Source organism: Ranitomeya variabilis, chromosome 4 (assembly GCF_051348905.1).
Source record: "Ranitomeya variabilis isolate aRanVar5 chromosome 4, aRanVar5.hap1, whole genome shotgun sequence".
Taxonomy (NCBI): Eukaryota; Metazoa; Chordata; class Amphibia; order Anura; family Dendrobatidae; genus Ranitomeya; species Ranitomeya variabilis.
Genome location: NC_135235.1, coordinates 658535607 through 658559770, shown reverse-complemented (window position 1 = coordinate 658559770; position 24164 = coordinate 658535607). Strand labels below are relative to the sequence as shown.

At 45.6% G+C, this 24164-nt stretch overlaps 1 protein-coding gene across 3 annotated transcripts in view; it reads left to right on the top strand.

The window, feature by feature from the left end:
* Positions 1-3330: 3330 nt before the first annotated feature.
* Positions 3331-24164, top strand: part of LOC143767506 (uncharacterized) — a 69307-nt gene continuing 48473 nt past the window's right edge. The window contains exons 1-4 of one of the 3 annotated variants that reach the window (XM_077255899.1): positions 3331-3656; positions 15596-15833; positions 15919-16016; positions 16215-16302. In XM_077255899.1, coding sequence (XP_077112014.1) covers positions 15800-15833; positions 15919-16016; positions 16215-16302 — 220 coding nt within the window. In that variant the 5' untranslated portion in view covers positions 3331-3656; positions 15596-15799. Of the gene's footprint in view, positions 3671-4148; positions 4196-15595; positions 15834-15918; positions 16017-16214; positions 16303-24164 lie in introns of those variants that run through there. The other 2 variants (XM_077255900.1, XM_077255901.1) reach the window with 2 other exon arrangements.

Sequence of the window (24164 nt, the reverse complement as noted above, 5' to 3'; positions counted from 1 at the left end):
ACCCTCTCCACACATGGCTCCTCCCCATCCACATCACACTAGCAATGCTTCACCCTTGTCCACATATGGCTATGCCCCATCCACATTACACTATCAATGCTCCACCCTGTCTACACATGGCTCTCCAACATTCACATCACACCAGCAATGCTACACCCTGCCCACAAATGGCTCTGCCCCATCCACATCACACTAACAATGCTCCACCCTCTCTACACATGGCTCCATCCCATCCACATCACACTAACAATGCTCTGCCCTGTCCACACTTGTCTTCTCCCCATCCACATCACATTAACGATGTTCCAGCCTGTCCACATATGTCTCCGCCCCATCCACATCACACTAACAATGCTCCATCCTCTCCACACATGGCTCCTCCCCATCCACATCACACTAACAATGTTTCACTCTATCCACACATGGCTCCTCCCCATCCACATCACACTAACAATGCTCCATCCTGTCCACACATGGCTCCGCCCCATCCACATCACACTAACAATGCTCCACCTTGTTCACACACATGGCTCCTCCCCATCCACATCACACTAACAATGCTGCACCCTGTCCACACATGGCTCTGCCCCATCCACATCACACTAACAATGCTCCACCCTGTCCACACATGGCTCCTCCCCATCCACATCACACTAACAATGCTGCACCCTGTCCACACATGGCTCTGCCCCATCCACATCACACTAACAATGCTCCACCCTGTCCACACATGTCTCCTCCCCATCCACTTTGCACTAACAATGCTCCACCCTGTCCACACATGTCTCTGCCCCATCCACATCACACTAACAATGCTGCACCCTGTCCACACATGGCTCTGCCCCATCCACATCACACTAACAATGCTCCACCCTGTCCACACATGACTCCTCCCCATCCACTTTGCACTAACAATGCTCCACCCTGTCCACACATGTCTCTGCCCCATCCACATCACACTAACAATACTCCACCCTGTTCACACATGGCTCCACCCCATCTTCATCACACTAACAATGCTCCACTCTATCCACACATCTCCTCCCCATCCACATCACACTAACAATGCTCCACCATTTCCACACTTGGCTCCTTCCCATTCATATCATACTAACAATGCTCCACCCTGTCCACACATGGCTCTGCCCCAATCCTCATCACAGTAACAGTGCTCCGCCCTTTCCACAGGTCTCCTCCCCATCCACATCACACTAACGATGCTCTGCCCACACTTGTCTCTTCCCCATCCACATCACACTAACGATGCTCCACCCTTTCCACATATGTCTCCACCAAATCCACATCACATTAACAATGTTTCACCCTATCCACACATGGCTCCTCCCCATCCACATCACACTAGCAATGCTCCACCCTGTCCACACATCTCCTCCCCATCCACATCACACTAACAATGCTCCACCCTCTCCACACATGGCTCCACCCCATCCTCATCACACTAACAGTGCTCCACCATTTCCACACTTGGCTCCTTCCCATCCATATCATACTAACAATGCTCCACCCTGTCCACACATGGCTCCTCCCCATCCACATCACACTAACAATGCTCCACCATCTCCACATATGACTCCTCCCCATCCACTTTGCACTAACAATGCTCCACCCTGTCCACACATGTCTCTGCCCCATCCACATCACACTAACAATACTCCACCCTGTTCACACATGGCTCCACCCCATCCTCATCACACTAACAATGCTCCACTCTATCCACACATCTCCTCCCCATCCACATCATACTAACAATGCTCCACCCTCTCCACACATGGCTCCGCCCCGGTTGAAGCGGCCCCCAGATGCAGGACGGTGGGGTACTCGGTACCGGGATTATCGGTTCTGAGGATGTCACGGTAGCCCGACCCGGTCCATGGTCCTGCTAAGGGGCGCCCAATAAAAGGTGTAGATGGTGGTGTAGGTCGCAGTAAATAACGAGGACACAGGGTTGCAGTCTCTTTACCTCTTTACTGAAGGCTTCGGCATCCGCAATCCAGAGCACTGTTAACTGGGCTGGCTGAGACCGGCCGGTCCGAAAGCACATCCAGAGTTCCCTTTGCAGGTGGAAATCAGTGCCTACCTACTAGCGCCTGGGTGTTGTAGTACTTCCCTGCTGAGCACCACGGGATAGTCCTCACAACTGTTGTGTATGTTTCTGTTCTTTCTCTCCGTCCCCCAGATGATATGGATAGGACGCACCCGTATGACGGGGTAGGCCTGGAGTTATTTTATAGGGACCCTAGAGACGCCCCTCTCCCACAATTGCCTCCATTGTCTTCATTAGGTGATTTAGGTGAGGCAGCCAACCTATAATTAACTGCCCTGCCATTGGTTTGAAGTAATGCGTGGAGCCCAATACTTCCTCGGCGTTCCAGCCACCGGCTACGCGCCTCAGTAGGATGTTGCCGATCTCGGGGCACGACTCCTACTGGTTCTATCGCCTTTGTGCTGTGATCTCGTTTCTCACTTCTCCACAATAAACCTCACTTCTTATCCGTTCTTAAGATACCGCCGCAATGAAGTGCAGGCGCAGCTCCGTAACGATCTGTTCTTTTCGCTAGGCCTCTGTCAGGATCCCACCCCTGACAGGGACCCCCCTGAATCTTCCCAAGCAACCTCGTCTCTCACTAGGTGTTGCCTGGGCAAAACCCAGTCAGCTTCTCTCTAACTTCCTATCCAGCCCCCAGTTTTACCAGATTGTGAGGAGTGGCCTAATACATAGAACCCTTTGCTCCCCCTGGTGGCCAGAGTGTGAAGTGTAATGTGTGACTGTGAAACCTGGTCAGGTGAACTCCTTAAGTGCCATCACTCCCCTTAGTGGCTGCGTGCATGCGGCCTAACCTTGTACCTGTAACTGAGCCAGAACGTACCCGCCTGCACTGCGCAGCAGAGCTATGCTACGTTGATACCGTATAAAGAACTGAGTCCAGTACGAGGAAACCACAGGTACGGGAACCCACCTAGTATAGCAAAGACTACCTGCATCGAGGAACTGTACCTCCGTCTACCCAGGACAACCCCCGGACAATCACGTGCTACTGTTGACAGTACTGCAAGGACCAGGACTCTGGGGCGCTGCACTTCCACCTCACACTAACAATGCTCCACCATTTCCACACTTGGCTCCTTCCCATCCACATCACACTAACAATGCTCCACCCTCTGCACACATGGCTCCTCCCCATCCACAGCACACTAACAATGCTCCACCCTGTCCGCATATGGGTCCACCCCATCTACATCACGCAAACAATGCTGAACCTTCGTCACACATGGCTTCGCCCCATCCATCTTGCACACATGCGGCTCCTCCCAGGTCATGAATGGCTCCTCCATGTCCTCCTTGCACACACACAGTTCTACCACTTCACAAACAAATTGCTCCTTTCCTTCCACCTCACCCACAACTTTTCTTTTTTTAGTGTTTTCCTGTATGTTAATGAGCACAGTGTGTATGCGCACCTACATATTACTTTACCCCTAGAGGTTTGCGGGTCCTTGTTTGGATCTCTTGTATTAATACACAGCGGGTGTGGCCCCCCGGGCTGTGCACCTTTATCCATCAAGCTTACCCCAGACTGGTGTTAATCCCAGTCAGACATGGCTCCTATCTCTTCTCTTGCCAATATGAGGCCTTGGTAAGCACAGAGAGGTGAGTCACTGAGGTCTGGGACCTTCCTTATTGGGCACAGCTTGTGGTGGTCGGGTGGCTTTATCTCCCCCAAAAATGTTACCCAAGTCCCTCATGTTATACATGTATAGTAATAGTGGCTGTCATGTATTTATTGTTTGCAGTGTGCGGACGGACCGTGTATATATTTCTGTATATTGGCCGCAGCGTATTTGTACCTGTACAGTTAGGGCCACACGCACACAATGAGTATTTGGTGAGTTTTTTACCTCAGTATTTGTAAGCCAAAACCAGGAGTGGAACAGTCAGAGGAAAAGTATAATAGAAACACATCTCCAATTCTGTATTTTTTATTTTTTTTTTACCCACTCCTGGTCGTGGCTTACAAATACTGAGGTAAAAAACTTGCCGAATACTCAACGTGTGAATAAGGCCTCATAGTATGGGGTGTGGACTCTGAATGTTCTTGTATTAATCACATGACACAATCACAGGTCCGGGCGCACAGAACAGCCACATATGTGGTGTGCGGCTCTGCAGGTGGAGGTAGGTGCTGGAGATTCCCCATTTCTGGACGTGGGGGACATCAATCACTTCTGTACTTTGGCAGTTGATGTTTTTTTTTGTTTTGCCATCATCTAAGAATCATATCTTTTCTTTTGTTCCTATTACTTTGATAGATACATATGAGCCAATTGTGAAAGACGGGGGAAAAAAAGGAAACCCGTATTACTCACATAGTACAGTGCCACTTTCTTGGCCACCACACACAGTATAATGTTCCCACAGTACCGCCATGACCCCCCGCATACACTATAATTTTGCCACAGTACCGCCATCTCTCCCACACACAGTATAATGTACCCACAATAACGCCATGCCCCTGGCATATGCTATAATTTTGCTACAGTACTGCCATCCTTCCCACATTCAGTATAATGTACTGCCACGCCCCAAGCACACAGTATAATTTTCCCACAGTACCGCCATGCCCTTCGCATATGCTATAATTTTGCCACAGTGCTGCTATGCTTCCCGCACACAGTATAAGGGTATGTGCACACATTGCTGATTTCCTGTGGATCTGCATAGTTTTTTACCGTGCAGAAACGCTGCAGATCCGCAAGTGATTTACAGTACAATGTAAATCAATGAGAGAAAAAAAAAAACGCCGTGCTAATGGTGCAGAAAATTCCATGCGGATTAAAAGTAACATGTCACTTGTTTTTTGCGGATCTGCAGCGATTTTGTACCCATTCCATTATAGAAATCCACAGGGGTAAAAAATGCAAGAAATCCGCCCAAAAAAGCAAAAAAATCCGCACCTGTGTTTTCTGCCAAGAGCTGCAGAATCCGCACAAAAAATTCCTTATGCTAAGGCCTCTTTCACATTTCCGTCGGTACGCGGCCGTCGCAAACCATCGGCCCGACGGACGTTGTGCAAAATTGTGCACAACGTGGGCAACAGATGTAGTTTTCCCACGCATCCGCTGCCCATTCTGAAGTCCGGGGAGGAGGGGGCGGAGTTCCGGCTGCGCATGCACGGTCGGAAATGGCGGATCTGATGGACGAAAAAACATTCCCTTGAAAGTTTTTTCGTCACGACGGTCCGCCAAAACATGACACATCCGTTGCAATCCGTCGTCAATAAAAGTCTATGGCAAAAAACGCATCCTTTGTGCACATTTGCAGGATCCGTTTTTTTACCAAAACGACGGATGGCAAAAAACGGAAGTATGAAAGAGGCCTAATCCGCAACGTGTGCACATAGCCTAATGTTGCCACAGTACCACCATCCCCCCACATGGTATAATGTTCCCACAATACCGCCATCCCCCCGCACAGTATTAGGTTCCTACAGTACCGCCATCCCCATACATACAGTATAATGTGAGCATAAATCAGCTGTTGTACAGGGAAAGATGTCGGCTCACCACTGGAGCCTGCATCAAAGTCGGGGACGCAGCATATGACGTAAAGATATGTAGTGAAGGAGTTAAAATTGCACACAAAATAGACTTGTATAGGGTGCCAGTCACACATAGGTAGCGCAGTCACCCATATTAGTGACACCCATACTATTAGAGTAGGCGACTGCCCAGCACTGTATAAGTGCACCCCATGAGGACTCCCTAGTTTACAAGGCCAACGGTGATGGGCTCGGCTGCACCCTGAATAAAAATATTGTGCAAAAAACTAAGTATAATATATATGAGGTATTGGTTGATCAGTAGGTTGTGAGTGGTTGTCTCCTCAGTATTTTGCTCCTGTGTTGCCGCCATCTTTATTATATGGCTTTGCTGAATCCTGTGCATTAGTTCTGAGATCTCGGCAGGTAACTACTGTTTCCCATTTTTGCTGTGTTAATTCTTGAATTTTGGGGGAATGTTAATTCCTCTTTTTGTGTCTTTGCCTGTAATTTTGGTGCAGATGTGAAGCAGCGGATTTAATACATCATTGTAAATACACACCTGTACTTTGTATCCCCCCCACCTCATTGTAGATTGTATTCTGTCATGAGCAGGGTCGTCTTATTTTGCTTTAATTATTGTATTGTTAACGTTGTTACTTATGACTGTTGTGCTTGAAACTGTTAAACTATAAAGCACTGCAGAATGTTGGCACTATATAAATTATTATTATTATTATTAGCACAGCTTTGATTCTACGCTAACAATACAACGGTGTATTTTCTTTTTCAGGCTTCACATAGAAATCTATAAAGGAAATGCCCCAGAACTGCACAGGTCAGCAGCGTCTCTAGACAAAGCATTGCAGGATTTTTTATGAAATCACATCCACTTTGCTTAGACATTTAGGCCGTGTTCACATATAGCGTAAATGCTGCTTTTTTTGTACAAATATTCTGCTGCATTTATCTGTCCAAGGGAAGTGGATGTGATTTCATGAAAGCTCCTCTCTGTGCAGTTTTAGTATTTGTCTCTAGAGCAGATCTGGACAAAGTGTGGCCCATGGACCGAGACAGCCGAAGGGTTGACAACATGTGGGTCTCCCTGTACCCTCGCCCCCCACAGCCTGTGTCCCAATATCACCGATATCCACATCCTCAGGATGCGGACAGCAGTGAATCCATTGGTGGAGGATGGAGCTGTCAGTTCCTTCTTCCACCAATCAGCGTGTGTGACTGAGACAGGTGACACAATGATGTCACTATGTAAGAAGATGAACCGGACAGGGGGTACCTCTTTTGTGCCGGTTCCGGAACTGTCGGGACTGTAACCATTGTTGTACAGGGGAGAGCTTTCTTGCTCGGACCGACCTTTACACTTGTCAGCAGGGAGCAGGTCAGAGATAAAAAGGGCTGCGAGCGGGAGAAAGGCAGGAGTTCTGGCGGGAAGACAGCGCGCCGCAGGGTGAGGTGCTGGCCTTTCATCTTGGAAGCGCAGGCCACCCCTGTAACTCTGTCCACTACTCGCGGACATCAGACAGCTACTCTCTCAACGTCCCCCGTGATGGGAGGTGACTCACACGTGAGACCAATAACTGCTGCGTGCATGCGGCCTAACCTTGTACCTGTAACTGAGCCAGAACGTACCCGCCTGCACTGCGCAGCAGAGCTATGCTACGTTGATACCGTATAAAGAACTGAGTCCAGTACGAGGAAACCACAGGTACGGGAACCCACCTAGTATAGCAAAGACTACCTGCATCGAGGAACTGTACCTCCGTCTACCCAGGACAACCCCCGGACAATCACGTGCTACTGTTGTTGGTGACATTGTTGGAAACTGAGACGCTGCAATCAAGAAGCCGACAGACTGATAAGTTGTACTCTGCGTTCCCCTTTTGAACATTCACCTAACACCTGTTCACCCCGTTCTCTCCTCCAGTTCCCATAAAGTTATATCCTTTGCCTCCCATACCCCTTCTCTCCCAGCGTGGAGTTTACATCTGTTAATAAATTTGTTAACTCTTGATCTGCCTCCTGTCCATGACGACATTCTGATCTCTGCAACTCTACATTTGGCGTAGTCGTATCATACACACCCAATATATTTAGAAAAGTATATAATTACAATACTAATAAACACAAAAGGGAAAAGCCACCAAGTGGCATGAGAATGCAGGGTTAATACATATATAGGCTCCGATAGAGACCCAATATAGTTACAGACCTCTATTACAATAAACAAATCTTAAATACTGTAAAATTCCATTATATAAGAGAAGGTGAACGCAGTGCAATATTAAATGAATAGTTCAATCCAATAGAATGGATAAAGGAGAGTGGATCAAACGCGAAACTCTCGTTGGGCTGTGCGGGTCTAGCACATGGGAACGTACCTTTTCGGCAGGTGACTACAATACTAGTTCTTTGTTTGCGCAATGATATTCTGATATGCACTGGCACATTAGTGGTCTAATAGCTAGGTTATTTAATACTGTCACTCTTTATACTTTTTATTGCTATTGATCCACTCTCCTTTATCCATTCTATTGGATTTAACTATTCATTTAATTTTGCACTGCGTTCACCTTCTTCTCTTATATAATGGAATTTTAATTAAGATTCGTTTATTGTAATAGAGGACTGTGATTATATTGGGTCTCTATAGGAGCCTATATATGTATTAATTCATTATTTCTATTTATTAATAATTATTCTTGCGCAGCAACACATTTGTGTGCATAGTTATACTCGTAGCTTTTTTGCTGAATTTGTATAAATTGATTTATAATCATAGTTGGACTGTATGATGTACAGAATGTTAGTATTATTTTATTAATTTGTAGTAGATATTCTTTATAATAATACACAATCAATATTCATCTTTGTATTTACTGGTGTAACTTAGTCTTTTGAGTAAGTGTATTTAACTATTCATGCCCTTGTTTGGAACCATGCACTCTTCTGCCACGTGGTGACTTTTCCCTTTTGTGTTTATTAGTATTGTAATTATTTTGTTAATAAAAAAAATTATATATATTGGGTGTGTATCATATCTTTAGGTTTTATAGTGTTTAGTGGCTACACATCAGTGTAATTATTTGTATGTTTTGTATATTAATTATTTGGCATAGTCAGAAGGATGCCGTTCAACAGCAGGAGGCAGAAGACCAAGCAGTTGGGGGAGGCCCTATGTCTAGTATATCCCTGGGGGCCATGCTACACAACCTCTCAAAGTTTACTGGAAAGAATACTATGCTGTGGATCTGGACTGAGCGGGTCAGAGGCATGATGATGCCTCCCATGACCCCCTGCACTGAAGGCGGAGGTTGCCATGGTGGCTTTAGATGGGAAAGCAAGGGACTTTGTCATGCTACGATCCCCCCCCCCCCCCCCCGGGCGAGAGACACCTTTGACAAAGTATTACAGATTTTAGAGGAGACCCATGGGGACCCCACGGACGTAGGGGAGTTGCGTATGCGTTTGTTCTGCCGGATTCAAAGAGAGGGGGAGATGGTAACCCAGTACATAAATGCGCTACAGGAGATTCATACGGCCATTGCTATGAAGGATGGTGTAGGTATGGGGTCTACTGGCATAGTACTGAGAGACCAGCTAGTGACAGGCTTGCGTGACGTGTTACTGAAACAGGCCCTGTGGGAGCACTTGTGGGTGAACCTGCGCATAAGTTTTCCGAAGTAGGAAGTCAAGCACGCACGCGTGAACAAGAGCAGGGGGTGACAGCTCTGGAAGGGAAGATCCGGAGCAGAGAGGTATCTGCAGTGATGGCTACTACACCCAAATGGGTGGAAGAGTTTCAAAAGGAAATCCAGCATATACGTGAAGAGTTGGCTAATTAAAATAAAATGCCCACCGTCACCCCAAGTCCACTGGGTTACAGAAGTGAGCCGTTCCCCCGCTGTGAGGAATGGGTGCCTCGCCGAGAAGGACCCCCCCCCCCCTACATGCTACAACTGTGGAGAAACTGAACATATAGCTCGGGGCTGCACCTGACTGAGCAGGTCTTTGCAATGCAGTCCGTTAAACTAGAGGGCTCCAAGCCTTGGGGATGCCGCTCAGAGCCTGAACAGTCAAGGAGGAGTACAAGAAGTCCCACAAATCTCGTTTCCATGTGACCTGTCATCTGGGCTGAAATAGATGGCCGGGCTGTACGCTGTCCAGTTGATACGGCCTCACATGTGACCATGATGCCCGAAGCATACTTTCACCAACATTTCACAGCGGCAATGCAGCCTGAATGGGGCCCAGTGATCAAGTTGTTGGCTGCCAATCACCTGCCCATCCCAGTCGCAGGGGTGGTCTGGATGCACATTACTGTCTGTGGTAAAGTTCTAGGGTGAAAAGGAGTGGTACTGACAGCTGATGTGAGTAAGGGACACACTGTCTTCTTATTAATGCGTCTCCAGACAGGTTTATATAAAAAAGTGGAACCCTCGCACCCCACAGAGGAGTGTCTTCCAACAGCTAATCAGGGTGGCTCAAGCCCAAGAGACCTCTAACGGTGGGAAAACACTGGGGAAGATTGCTCCAGCTTCAATCAATCGAGTTCTGCCACCAGGACAAACAGTGCTTACCCTGCCCGTCCGGGCCTGTACCCCTCTGAAAGGATTCAAACTTCATATTGAGCCCGCCAATGCAGAACAACTACCTCCGGGGCTATTAGTGGAGCGTACGCTAGCTAGTGTGCATGATCGTACAGTCCTTGTACGTTGTGTCAACTTAGGGAATAGTGACATCATGCTCTCACCCAGAGGTGAAGTGACCCAAATCGTTGGAGCAACGCTGGGTGGCTCGGATGGCGGAATTTCAATATAAGATCACCTATAAGAGGGGGGCCAAGAATACCCACCTGATGCCTTGTCCCGAGTGTCTCATAGGAAGCCTGGGCCTAACCAAGACAAAGAGCTGGAAGCTGAAGAAGTCCCTAAGTTTCGAGATTCTGCCGTGACAGTGGCAGCTACGCTGGAGCAGGTGCGGATATCGCCCCAAGAGTGCAATCTAGTGATGAGTGGGTCCGAATACAGCAAGATGGAATGAGACAATAGGTGTCGACAAAGCAATTACCCAGCCAGCAGGAGTGAGCTGCTTTGTCCCTGGGAGCCCTACAGATGTGGCAGCAGTGGAAAAGACTACAGATGAGAAATGGAATATTGTTGGAGAGTTCAACTACAGTGGGAGCTGGGAGTCACATAGCAGACGTTGATCCCTGAAGCATTGCTATCCAAGGTGGCCACAGAAGCACATGAAAAAGGAGCCCACAAAAGCACATAAAAAAGGAGCCCACTTCGGTGCCAAAAAGACATTTCAGTGGCTGCAAAGGCTGGTTTACCATCCTCGATTGAAGGCTGTAGTAGAAGAAACCTGTTGGCTATGTAGAAGCTGTCAATTGGCCAAGCCACCGGAACAGAGGGCTCCCACCGAGACCATAGTGACTTCTGCTTCACTGGAAGTGTTAATGATAGACTATTGGCCCAGCCCATCAAGGATATGAACATTACCTGGTGATGACGGATCATTTTACGAAGTTTGCTGTTGTGACCCCAGACGCAAGACCAGACCAGCGAATCCACTGCATACGCTATCTGTAAAAACTTCATCTAAGTGTATAGCTGTCCAAAGCGAATTCACTCCGATCAAGGTGCATGCTTCCTCGGTAAGGTGATAGAGTTACACACCAGTTGTATCAGATCGGGAAGACTCGGATGATGCCTTACCACCCCCAAGGGAATGGGGCTTGCGAATGGTTCAACCGAACCTTGATTCAGATGTTAAGGACACTGGAAGAAGACAGGTACGAACTCAGGCCACTGAGCTTTTCTCAGTTAGTTTGGGTGTACAACAACTGAAGGCATACCACCACCGGCTACATGCCTTATACCCTACTGGTCGGCTGACCGGGAAAATAAATTGCTGGAATTGGATCCAGATGAGGACTACCCACGGACGGGGGTGTCCCACCTGGGTCCGAGAACATCGGAGAATATGCAGAAAAAGCTCCTCTGCATGGGACAGCTCTTCAGGCTGGGGACAGTGTGTTGTTATGAGATAAACTTCCCTGGGATAAACTGGAGTCCCAGTGGGAAAATAACCCATATCAGGTGAAGTGGAGAGTCAACTCCGAGAAACCCGTCTGAGATTCAACCTGAGGGAATGAGGGAAATCAGAACTCTCCCACCCGAATAGTGCATCAAAATATGTTGCAGCCCTGCCTGTCCAAAGACCCTGACTCAGTTGAGGAAGGGCTAAATGTTCCAGAAATGGTCTCACCAATCGTAGCCTAATGTGAAGAAGAAGGCACTGAACAACCTCCAGTAGATCTAGCAGAGAGGCAAATGCCTGCGGTGCCCGAACCAACCACCCCAGAAGAAATAGCAGGACTTTATAGCGGAGCATCTTGGAAGCGTAGGCCCACCTAGCACAACCCCTGTAATTCTGTCCACTGCTTGAGGACATCACACAGCAACTCTCCCGACGTGCCCCGTGACGGGAGGTGGCTCACACGTGAGACCAGTGACTGGTCGTGTCCACACGACCTAGTCTTGTATGGGTGACTGAGCCAGGACATACCAACTTCTTTTCTGCCTGCATTGCAGACCAGAGATATGCTCCGTTGATACCGTATAAAGAACGAAGTCCAGTACGAGGAAACCGCAGGAATGGGAACCCACCTAGAATAGCAAAGACTCTATCTGCATCGATGATACAGGAAAGATAAGTATCTTGGTACCGTGTTAGCCAGTAGATAGAAAAATATTTAGAATTGAGAGTCCTCAGTGGTTGATACCATCTTTTCAGTTAGCCACTAAAAAGGTAACAAATTGCAAGCTTTAGAGAATACTCAGGTCTCTTCATCAGGCACAGACTAAAGCAAATTCTGAAGTCACATATTTATACACAACACAGCACAGAACTGTCATTATGGGAGAGTGATAAGTGATAAACAGTTGTCCATAAATATTGGAAAGTTTCTATATTAGGAGTGAATGTTTTGTTGTCCTGTGATTGGGGTCTGGTTCTGTTATGATGACCCCACATGGTCAGAATTGCAAATTTCTTAATTGATGTAAAAAGAAATAAATCCATGCGACACATTCATTCCTGCACTAAGTGTGTCAAAGGTCGTCATAAGTTTACACTCCCAGATTCTGCTGTCTCTCTGAGATGTGAAGCTACCTTTCAATACAAGTAATTTCAGGTCCATCGTGCTATGACCAGGCATACAAAAATGTTTGGCCACAGGTAGATCCATTCTTTTTTCTTTTATTGTATGGCAGTGAGAATTTATCCTTGTTCTCAGTTTTTGCCCTGTCTCCCAACATACAGACCCCCAGTTGGACATTTAATACAAATAATTAAGTACAACACATTAGATGTGATGCAGCTGAAAGTACCTGGGATCTTGTAGTCCTGATGTGAATTGGGGATCTTTATCTTGTCCTTGGTCATTATAAATGGACAGGTTTTACATTTTTTTTTCTGGTTGCAAGGAAAGGTTCCTGCAGCTGTTGGAGAGGACAGGGAGCTTCTGACAATGATGCTTCTTAGATTTGGGGGCTGCCTAAAACACAGTAGTGGGGGGGTCTGGAAAAATGGATTGTAAGCAGGCATCTTTTTGTAGTAAAGGTTGTAATTTCTGTGTCTGTATATAGAGATCCTATATGAGGTCATGTACTGTATATAGTGATGCTATATGAGGTCATGTATTGTATATAGAGATGCTATGCAAGGGTCACACTGTATATAGAAACCTACATGGAGGCTCATGCTGTATAAAAGAGGGACTCTATGGGGCTCATACTGTATATAGGGGGTTGTTTGGGGCTCATACTGTGTATATGCAGCGCCCCAGAGTCCTGGTCGTTGCAGTACTGTCGCTCCGCCACTAAGGGGAGTGATGGTACGTCTGATGGCACTTAAGGAGTTCACCTGACCAGGTATCACAGTCACACATTACACTTCACACTCTGGCCACCAGGGGGAGCAAAGGTTCTATGTATTAGGCCACTCCTCACAATCTGGTAAACTGGGGGCTGGATAGGAAGTTAGAGAGAAGCTGACTGGGTTTTGCCCAGGCAACACCTAGTGAGAGAAGAGGTTGCTTGGGAAGATTCAGGGGGGTCCCTGTCAGGGGTGGGATCCTGACAGAGGCCTAGCGAAAAGAACAGATCGTTACGGAACCGCGCCTGCACTTCATTGCAGCGGTATCTTAAGAAAGGATAAGAAGCGAGGTTTATTGTGGAGAAGTGAGAAACGAGATCACAGCACAAAGGCGATAGAACCAGTAGGAGTCGTGCCCCGAGATCGGCAACATCCTACTGAGGCGCGTAGCCAGTGGCCGGAACGCCGAGGAAGTATTGGGCTCCACACATTACTTCAAACCAATGGCAGGGCAGTTAATTACAGGTTGGCTGCCTCACCTAAATCACCTAATGAAGACAACGGAGGCAATTGTGGGAGAGGGGCGTCTCTAGGGTCCCTAAAAAATAACTCCAGGCTTACCCCGTCATATGGGTGCGTCCTATCCATATCATCTGGGGGACGGAGAGAAAAGAACAGAAACATACACGACAGTTGTGAGGACTATCCCGTGGTGCTCAGCAGGGAAGTACTACAACACCCAGGCGCTAGTAGGTAGGCACTGATTTCCACCTGCAAAGGGAACTCTGGATGTGCCTTCGGACCGGCCGGTCTCAGCCAGCCCTGTTAGCAGTGCTCTGGATTGCGGATGCCGAAGCCTTCAGTAAAGAGGTAAAGAGACTGCAACCCTGTATCCTCGTTATTTACTGCGACCTACACCACCACCTACACCTTTTATTGGGCGCCCCTTAGCAGGACCACGTGACATCCTCAGAACCGATAGACCCGGTACCGAGTACCCCGCCGTCCTGCGTCTGGGGGCCGCTCCATATAGGTGGGCAGTGGCTTTGTGGGGTCTCATACTGTGTACAAAGAGTGATGTATGGGCTCATGCTGTATATAGGAGGGGCTGTGGATGTGCGGGGACTCATACTGAACATATGTAGAGCTGTGTGTGGGTTTATACTGTATATAGGGAGATGTGCATTCTGCTCAGTAATAAGTGATACAATTAATATACTGTAATATGTCAATACTATTAAAGAACAAAATTAATTTCCGCCTATTGATTCGGCCTTCACAACAATAATGGTTTCTCATGTGACCGTTTGGGGAAAGCTAATTTCCCCCCTGCTTTAGAGACTTCTATGTGTGGTCTAAAAAAAAAAAACACATGTAAGAAACCGCAGAACTAAACCTTTTCTGTGCTATAAAAACCACATTAAAACCCTGCTTTAAATCTGCACCAAAAAAGCATCAAATAAGGGGAAAGATATAAAAAAAGTAATAGTGAAGATTGTTATTGTGTAGTTTAGGGCAGATCCTGCAGAGAACAAAAAACACAGCATTTTGCAGAGTGTGAAAACGGCCTTACAGACACCAAAAGGCCGGATGTTATAAAGTGACGCTACGTAAAGATGAGAAAGTTCTAACTGCTTTGACTACGAATGAGCAAAAAACAAATGCACAGGTCACAAGCCACATGGTTTGTCCCTCTTTCGGTTTTATAAAAGTTTGGAGGTATTAGCAGCACACAGAAATAATAAAACTGCAGTGATCGGAGCTAGCTCCAGTTGCTGCAGTTAGATAGATGTCGGTTATATAACACAGACGGCATCTTACATTACAGCCCGGGAACACAGGAAACAATCATATAGACTGCTGGTTGTGATTTAGTCAGTGATGGACTCTGGCCAGATATGTTTATAGAGCTGTAGTAGAAGATGAAGATGTCGTCCTCATCTTGGAGTAGTCATTTCCCAGGTCACGTGTAATGAATATCTCCTGTAGTATTGCTAATGCTGATTCCAGTGTCGGTAAATCAGATGACAATTAGAATTTTGGAAGATGAGTCTATGAGAAACGTATTCAGCTGCCGACTCTGAGGAAGAAACTGCTTGTTGTCTGTGTGGTCTAAAATTTATGTTTTATTTGGTTAGGTTCCCTGACAGTCTCTTATTTACTGGTGAGTCCCAACGAACCTGTAACCGTTACTGTTAATCAGTGGCCCTATGAAGGGATCGGGGTGACGACAACATCATTGTATGTGTCAAGTTCGTTTAAGGTGTCAGGGTGTCACCATATATTACTCCACGGAGGAGTGAGAGTATTTAGAAGGACACAAAGATTTGCACAAGGATGTCATGATGGAGATTCCCCAGCCCCTCACATCGCCAGGTAATAGAACGGACTAAATACACATTGCCTATAATTATATCTGTATGTAAAGCATGAATTCGGTCCTTGTATGTATTTCCTCCAGATCTATCTAGTAAAGGGACAACACCAGAGAGAAGTCCTCATCCTCTTCTGCCACAGGACTGTAAACAAGAAAATACCCATGTTCCTCAGGATCATCAGGTAGATGGAGAGAAGGTGTCATGGGATCTCCCTTATGATGTATAGATGGCTGTGAAGGTCTTGTGCTCAGTCTTGTTTTATCCACCAATATTATATGTTTTATACTTGTGTAATGAGAATGGTGGAGATGCCAGGATTAGAGCTGATCATAGATGTGACTTCTCCATCTGTCTGTGACTTTTACAATATTTGTTTCAGGATAAAGATTTGACTCCTAATACTACAGAGACATATGCGAGGGGTGACGAGTGGCTGAGTGAGGGGATTCCTACAGAAAAAAGCCCAGGTGAGTAGGAACCACTAAATGTCAAGGAATCACAGATTCTTCTCAGTCACCGGCTGTGGCTGCTTTATTGGTGCTGTAGTCCGGTCAGATCACAATCAAGTAGTCACCATATTTTCATTAATTCACTACATGCTGCTCCACCCTAAACTGTACCCCATTGCTTTGGGCATGGATGGACCTTTTTTGGAGTGAAATCCATTTGTTGGAATTTAAAAGCTGGAGAATCCACCCTAAGTTCGAGAATTAGACAATATAGTTTACCCTTAGCTGCTCAGATCTCTAAGCTGCAAAGTCAAAGGACGGTGTATGTAGAATGTGCTGACTAGAGTTGAGAGACTTTTACTTTTTTCGGATCGAGTCGGGTTTCGCGAAACCCGACTTTGTCAAAATTCGGGTAGCGTGAAATCGGCCGATTATTGCGAAAAGTCGGGGGCCGACTGAAACACGAAACCCAATGCAAGTCAATGGGGAATCCAAGTGAGTGGAGGACAGGAAAACACCTACAGTGCCCATTTTAATGCCAAAAACATCAATTATTATTCCTGAAGCTTGTCAATCTTAATTTACTTTATAATAATAGTTAGGCATTGAAAACTGGGGGTCATTTGGCTAAAGTTGTGGGGGGTAGGGCTGGATCAAGATTTTCGTGGGCCCAGGAAATGCGGAATACGTCACGGCGGTGGAGCAGGGAGAGGTAAGTATTTCAACTTTGCAAGTGCTGTGATCTTGAGCAAGCAGGGGGGGCCCACTCGTTGGCATTGGCACTGGCACAGGGCCCCTCATAGTACGGCGGTGTGTTTGACGGCGGGTGGCTCCTCCCACTGGCAGAGACATTTTTGCGTACCATGAGGGGCCCTGTGCCAGTGACGTCGCCAATGAGTATGCCCCCCCACCTGATGAAGGAACCTGCACTTTCATCTGCACCTTCCTCTTTGTCCCCGTGTAAGGTGGTATAGTATGCGGGAAGGGGAACCTGACTTTCAGCAGTGTCAGATTCTGGCTGTGTAGAGTGCAAGGGGAATATAGTGGTCTGGGTCAATGTTCCAGCAGACTCATCTAGCAGTGGCTGGGCAATGGGCAGGATGAGGAGGAAACATAGATATAGGCCCAAATAATTAAGTAGGCTAAATGCAGTTCAAAATTGGTAACAGGACTAAACTGGCGGCATTGCTTTGTTCAGTGGAGGACAACTGTAAGGAGTGGCAGACACAGTTAGTAGACCCAAATAATTAAGTAGGCTTAATGCAGTTCAAAATTGGTAACATGACTATACAAGCGGCATGGCTTTATTCAGCGGAGGACAACTGTAATGAGCGGCAGACACAGTTAGTAGGCCCTAATAATAAAGTAGGCTAAATGTCTGCCAAAAAAATTGTTCATAAATAAACAGAAACAAGGAGAAAAACGGAGAAAACAAGTACTATAAATAATTTTATTTAATCATACAAAAGTTAATACAAATAAGTATAATAGCAGTATAGAATGGATGGTAAGAATAGAGTGAGTCCCCACCAGTATAGTCCACCACCTGAAAGATACAGTTAAATTGCTAATAGTAGGAAGGCAGCCGCCCATATGCATAAGGTTAGCCCTAGGAGACGCAGATCCATCCCCCTATACCAAGAATATTGGCAACCAAAACGGGTGCTTACCGACAAAGTATAGAGGTGGTGTATACCGGGTGGGATTCAGTCCAGCACTATTAGCAATTTAACTGTATCTTTCAGGTGGTGGACTATACTGGTGGGGACTCACTCTATTCTTACCATTCCATTCTATACTGCTATTATACTTATTTGTATTAACTTTTGTATGATTAAATAAAATTATTTATAGTACTTGTTTTCTCCGTTTTTCTCCTTGTTTCTGTCATTTTCATGGAGTTTTCTTTGTCTTTGGGACTTTGGGTTATTCTGGCACGATTCTGTGTTTTAGATTTCCCATACAAACATGTTGCCTAGTTCTGTTCTAATTCATAAATAAACAGGTGGCATAGCTAGGTACAGGGGTGGGCTCCTCTGCTGAGTAGCAGACAGTGGTAGTAGGCGCAAAGTATTAACTGGTCTAAATGGAGGCCAGGGCCCCAGTATATTTTAACTATCATCTATCATTTCAACAAATTTGTATTGGCAGTGCCATTGAAGGATTTAACAGCACAGACTACACAGTGGTGGAGCATGGAGAGGAAAGTATTGCAAGTGGTAGAGCACTGTTCGAGCTGGGGGGAACATTCTCTTGTGGGCGGCGGTACTGGCACAGGGTCCCTCCTATTACGACGGTGTGTCTGACGTTGGTTGTGCACCACCACCGTCAGAGACACTTCATTGTACTATGAGGGACCCTGTGTCAGTGCCAGAGGCTGAGTCAGCAAGGAAAGCCAAAACTTTTTCCTGCTGGTCCAGCTTTAAAAGCTGTTTTCCTACTCCCAGATAAGGGAGCCTTCGAGGCCTTGTGTAGCCAGATGATGATGCTGGCTCAACACCTCCCACCTTAGGTGCTATTTTGCTTTTCCCACTACCACCAGATGCTCCACCACCACCACCACCATCAGTACCAGCTGGCAATGACCACCCACGGCCTCTTCCACCAGACTTCCTCATTTTTGGGAAAATCTAACCAAAATAACAACCGTTATATGGTACTGTAAAACAAGGTAGAACGTGTATATAAACTTGTTGAGAATTTAAATCTCCCTTTTTTTCGGGGGAGACTGTACCAAAACTCAGGCCCAGTGTATAACACAACACAATGTAAGTGGCAGAACCTGGCTGGCTGATATACGACAAACTAACAGAACTGACGTATATCCACTTTGTGACAATTTGAATCTCCCTTTTTTGGGGGGGAGACTGCACCAAAACTCAGGCCCAGTGTATAACACTACACAATGTAAGTGGCAGAACGTGGCTGGAAGATATATGAAAAAATACAAGGACTGTAGTACAATTTCAATCTCCCTACAATGATCTCAGGACAAGTAAGGCAGCAATAAAAAGGACTGCTGCACACAAGTGTATACAAATAAACAAGATAACTGTGCAGAAAGGAGCAACAGGATTTTTGCTTTTAAAAAAGCAGTTGGTTTGCACAGCAGCGTGCAAACAGCAATGCAGCTATCGGGGAGCCTTATAAGGCAGCCTAATAAGCTACAGAGCTGATGCACAAAAATGTAGCCTCCGCTGTCCCTGCAAAAAAAGGTGGTGTTGGACAGTGGAAATCGCTACAGCACAAGCAGTTTGGGGGTTAATCTTGCCTCCCTAACTATATCCCTTCTTCTAATGAAGCTGCAGCAACTTCTCCCTATGCTACGATTGGCAGAAGTAAGATGATTGTCGGCGTGCACGCCCCTTTATAGCCCCTGTGACGCCACAGAAAGCAAACCAATCACTGTCATGGCCTTCTCTAAGATGGTGGGGACCGAGACCTATGTCATCACGCTGCCCACACTCTGCGTCCTCCTTCATTGGCTGAGAAATGGCGCTGAACGCGTCATATGAAACGCGACTTTGGCGCAAAGATCGCCGACCTCATGGCCGTTCCCACACTAGGGTCGGGTTTCATGAAACCCGACTTTGGTGAAAGTCGGCGATTTTTTTAATTTGTCCGATCCGTTTCACTCAACCCTAGTGCTGACCATTTAGAAAATCTTGTTAAGAAAGTATAATCCACATGGTGAACCCCTAAGAGAAAGCAGAGGGTAATGATGCTGTTGCATTCCTAGAATCTTGGCATCTTAATAAATAAATCTACCATCTCTTTTCTGTGCTGCTGAATCTGCTCATAGGGTCCCTACAAGACCAAGTCCAGTTTTTCTGGCCACACTTCGCTTTTATGACTATTTGTTTCTTTTACCATGTCTACTATTTCTACAGATTTCCTATGTCTAATACATTTGATTGTGAGATGTTTCACTGCCTTCTCTAGGAGTCTACAATTCCCTGGTGGTCTTAAATTAGGATATCAGACATAAGGCCGAGACAATGGTGTCTTTTATTAAAGACACGTTCGGATTAGACCATGTTAATAAGTCCTCTTAAAATGTGTAATATGTCTTCAAGAAACTCATTTTCGCTTCCGTCCCTTATAGGACGCACATAACAATAGAGCTGACCTCCAATCAGTGCTGTTAACCACTTTGATGCTGCTGTCAATTTTTGATAGTTGTATTTAAATGGAAAGCTCCCTGGTGCGCTCGTGCTCCGGTATTTTCCTGAAAAAGATTAAAAAAAAATACATTCTCAAAATCTATCTATCTATCTATCTATCTATCTATCTATCTATCTATCTATCTATCTATCTATCTATCTATCTATTATAAATTACTACTTATTCCTGCAGCCATGAGTCTGGGAAAAGTAAAAACATTGAGTCTAGAAAAATATTTAGAATTGAGAGTCCTCAGTGGTTGATACCTTTTTAATGGCTAACTGAAAAGATGGTAACAAATTGCAAGCTTTCTAGACTACTCAGGTCTCTTCATCAGGCATAGACTAATACAAATTCTTTAGAGTCACATGTTTATGCACAACACAGCACAGAAAAATGCCATAGATAAGACAGGAGACGTGAAGCAGAATTATCATTATGTGAGTGATAAACAGTTGTGTCCATAAACATTGGAATCGTTCATAGATGTGTATGTTTTATTGTCCTCTGATTGGGGTCTGGTACTGTGTTATGGTGACCCCACATGGTCTGAGGGGCAAATTCCTTAGTTGATGTAAAAAGGCATAAATCCATGCGACACATTCATTCCTGCACTGAGAGTGTCAAAGGTCATCATCAGCTTATATTCCCAGAGTCTTCTGTTTCTCTGAGATTTGAAGTTACCTTTTAATACAAGTAATTATGTATTGCCACAGGTAGATCCATTCTTTTTTCTTTTATTGTATGGCGATGAGAGTTCATCCTTGTTCTCAGTTTCTACCCTGTCTCCCCTACATGCAGACCCCCCAGTTGGACATTTAGTACAAATAATTGCAGTATTTTTCCAACCATAAGATGCACTTTTTTTCCTCCAAATGTGGGAGGAAAGTGTGGGTGCGTCTTATGGTACGGATGTAACATGTGGAGAGGGGGCAGTGGCGGAGTGGGATCGAAATGGGATCCCACTGGCAGGAGGCAGAAAAATGTCCCTGCCCAGCTGCATGAATCCAGCTGGGGAAACCTCATTGTCCCGATGATTAAAGTGCAGTGAATATTCATTAGCCGCTTCCCCGCCCACCTGTCAGTGCTGAGCAGTGGGCGGGGAGCAGCACATGAATACTCCTTCACTTAAACTAAGATACATGGTTACCCCAGCACTGGATTCCTGCAGCGCCTAGGGAGATCTGTGTCCCGTGGAGGAGGGGGGCATCAGCCGGAGGCCAGAGGAGACAAGATCACTGCCTGGGCTGTGCTGGATGCTAAGGCATAAGGACCTGTGTGATGTCATAAAGTGGGTGGGCTGGAGCATCACATGACAGCACAGAGCCCTTCCTCTTCTTGTCATCACAGGTCCTTCAGACTCCGCACTAAAATCTGCAGGCTTCCTCTTATGACCTGTGCTGTGGAAAGGCAACAAGAGGGAGGGCTCTGTGCTGTCATGGGATGCTCCAGCTCTTTACCTCACCACAGTGGCTTGCTGCCACAATTAAGAGGTTAGTCTTTACAACACACAATAAAGCACTCTGCCACTCCTGTGGTGAACTATAACTCCCAGCATGTCATAGGATCTGCAGGGCATGCTGAGGGTTATAGTTCTCTCATGGGTTCTTAAAGCAGTACTCCAGTCTTCTTATTTTTCAGTGCTGGAGTGGTGCTTTAAATATAAGCCCTGTGCCCCCATTCTTATACTCACCCTCCAATGTCTTCATACAGTACTTTACAGATACCACACTGGTCCCGCAGCACCATCTTGTACCCACAGCTTCCAACATAATAAGATACTATTATATATGGTGTTGTTATATATAATAGTATGTTATTTATGTTATTAAATATTTTACCTCCTTTTTTGCTTCAAATATGTGTTTTTCCCTATTTTCCACCTCTAAAACCTGGGTGCATCTTAACCCCTTCATGACCTTGCCGTTTTTTGCAATTCTGACCAGTGTCCCTTTATGAGGTAATAACTCAGGAACGCTTCAACGGATCCTAGCGATTCTGAGATTGTTTTTTCGTGACATATTGGGCTTCATGTTAGTGGTAAATTTAGGTCGATAATTTCTGAGTTTATTTGTGAAAAAAACGGAAATTTGGCAAAAATTTTGAAAATTTCGCAATTTTCACATTTTGAATTTTTATTCTGTTAAACCAGAGAGTTATGTGACACAAAATAGTTAATAAATAACATTTCCCACATGTCTACTTTACATCAGCACAATTTTGGAAACAAATTTTTTTTTTGCTAGGAAGTTATAAGGGTTAAAATTTGACCAGTGATTTCTCATTTTTACAACAAAATTTACAAAACCATTTTTTTTAAGGACCACCTCACATTTGAAGTCAGTTTGAGGGTTCTATATGGCTGAAAATACCCAAAAGTGACACCATTCTAAAAACTGCACCCCTCAAGGTGCTCAAAACCACATTCAAGAAGTTTATTAACCCTTCAGGTGTTTCACAGCAGCAGAAGCAACATGGAAGTAAAAAATGAACATTTAACTTTTTAGTCACAAAAATGATATTTTAGCGAAAATTTTTTTATTTTCCCAAGGGTAAAAGGAGAAACTGGACGACGGACGTTGTTGTCCAATTTGTCCTGAGTACGCTGATACCTCATATGTGGGGGTAAACCACTGTTTGGGCGCACGGCAGGGCTCGGAAGGGAAGGAGCGCCATTTGACTTTTTCAATGAAAAATTGGCTCCAATCTTTAGCGGACACCATGTCGCGTTTGGAGAGCCCCCGTGTGCCTAAACATTGGAGCTCCCCCACAAGTGACCCCATTTTGGAAACTAGACCCCCCAAGGAACTTATCTAGAAGCATAGTGAGCACTTTAAACCCCCAGGTGCTTCACAAATTGATCCGTAAAAATGAAAAAGTACTTTTTTTTCACAAAAAAAATATTTTAGCCTCAATTTTTTCATTTTCACATGGGCAACAGGATAAAATGGATCCTAAATTTTGTTGGGCAATTTCTCCTGAGTACACCAATACCTCACATGTGGGGGTAAACCACTGTTTGGGCACATGGTAAGGCTCGGAAGGGAAGGAGCGCCATTTGACTTTTTGAATGAAAAATTATCTCCATCGTTAGCGGACACCATGTCGCGTTTGGAAAGCCCCTGTGTGCCTAAACATTGGAGCTCCTCCACAAGTGACCCCATTTTGGAAACTAGACCCCCCAAGGAACTCATCTAGAGGCATAGTGAGCACTTTAAACCCCCAGGTGCTTCACAAATTGATCCGCAAAAATGAAAAAGTACTTTTTTTTCACACAAAATTTCTTTTAGCCTCAATTCTTTCATTTTCACATGGGCAACAGGATAAAATGGATCCTAAAATTTGTTGGGCAATTTCTCCTGAGTATGCCGATACCTCATATGTGGGGGTAAACCACTGTTTGGGTGCACGGCAAGGCTCGGAAGGGGAGGCGTGCCATTTGACTTTTTGAATGGAAAACTAGCTCCAATCGTTAGCGGACACCATGTCGCGTTTGGAGAGCCCCTGTGTGCCTAAACATTGGAGCTCCCCTACAAGTGACCCCATTTTGGAAACTAGACCCCCCAAGGAACTTATCTAGATGCATAGTGAGCACTTATAACCCCCAGGTGCTTCACAGAAGTTTATAACGCAGAGCCGTGAAAATAAAAAAATAATTTTTCTTTCCTCAAAAATGATTTTTAGCCCAGAATTTTTTATTTTCCCAAGGGTAATAG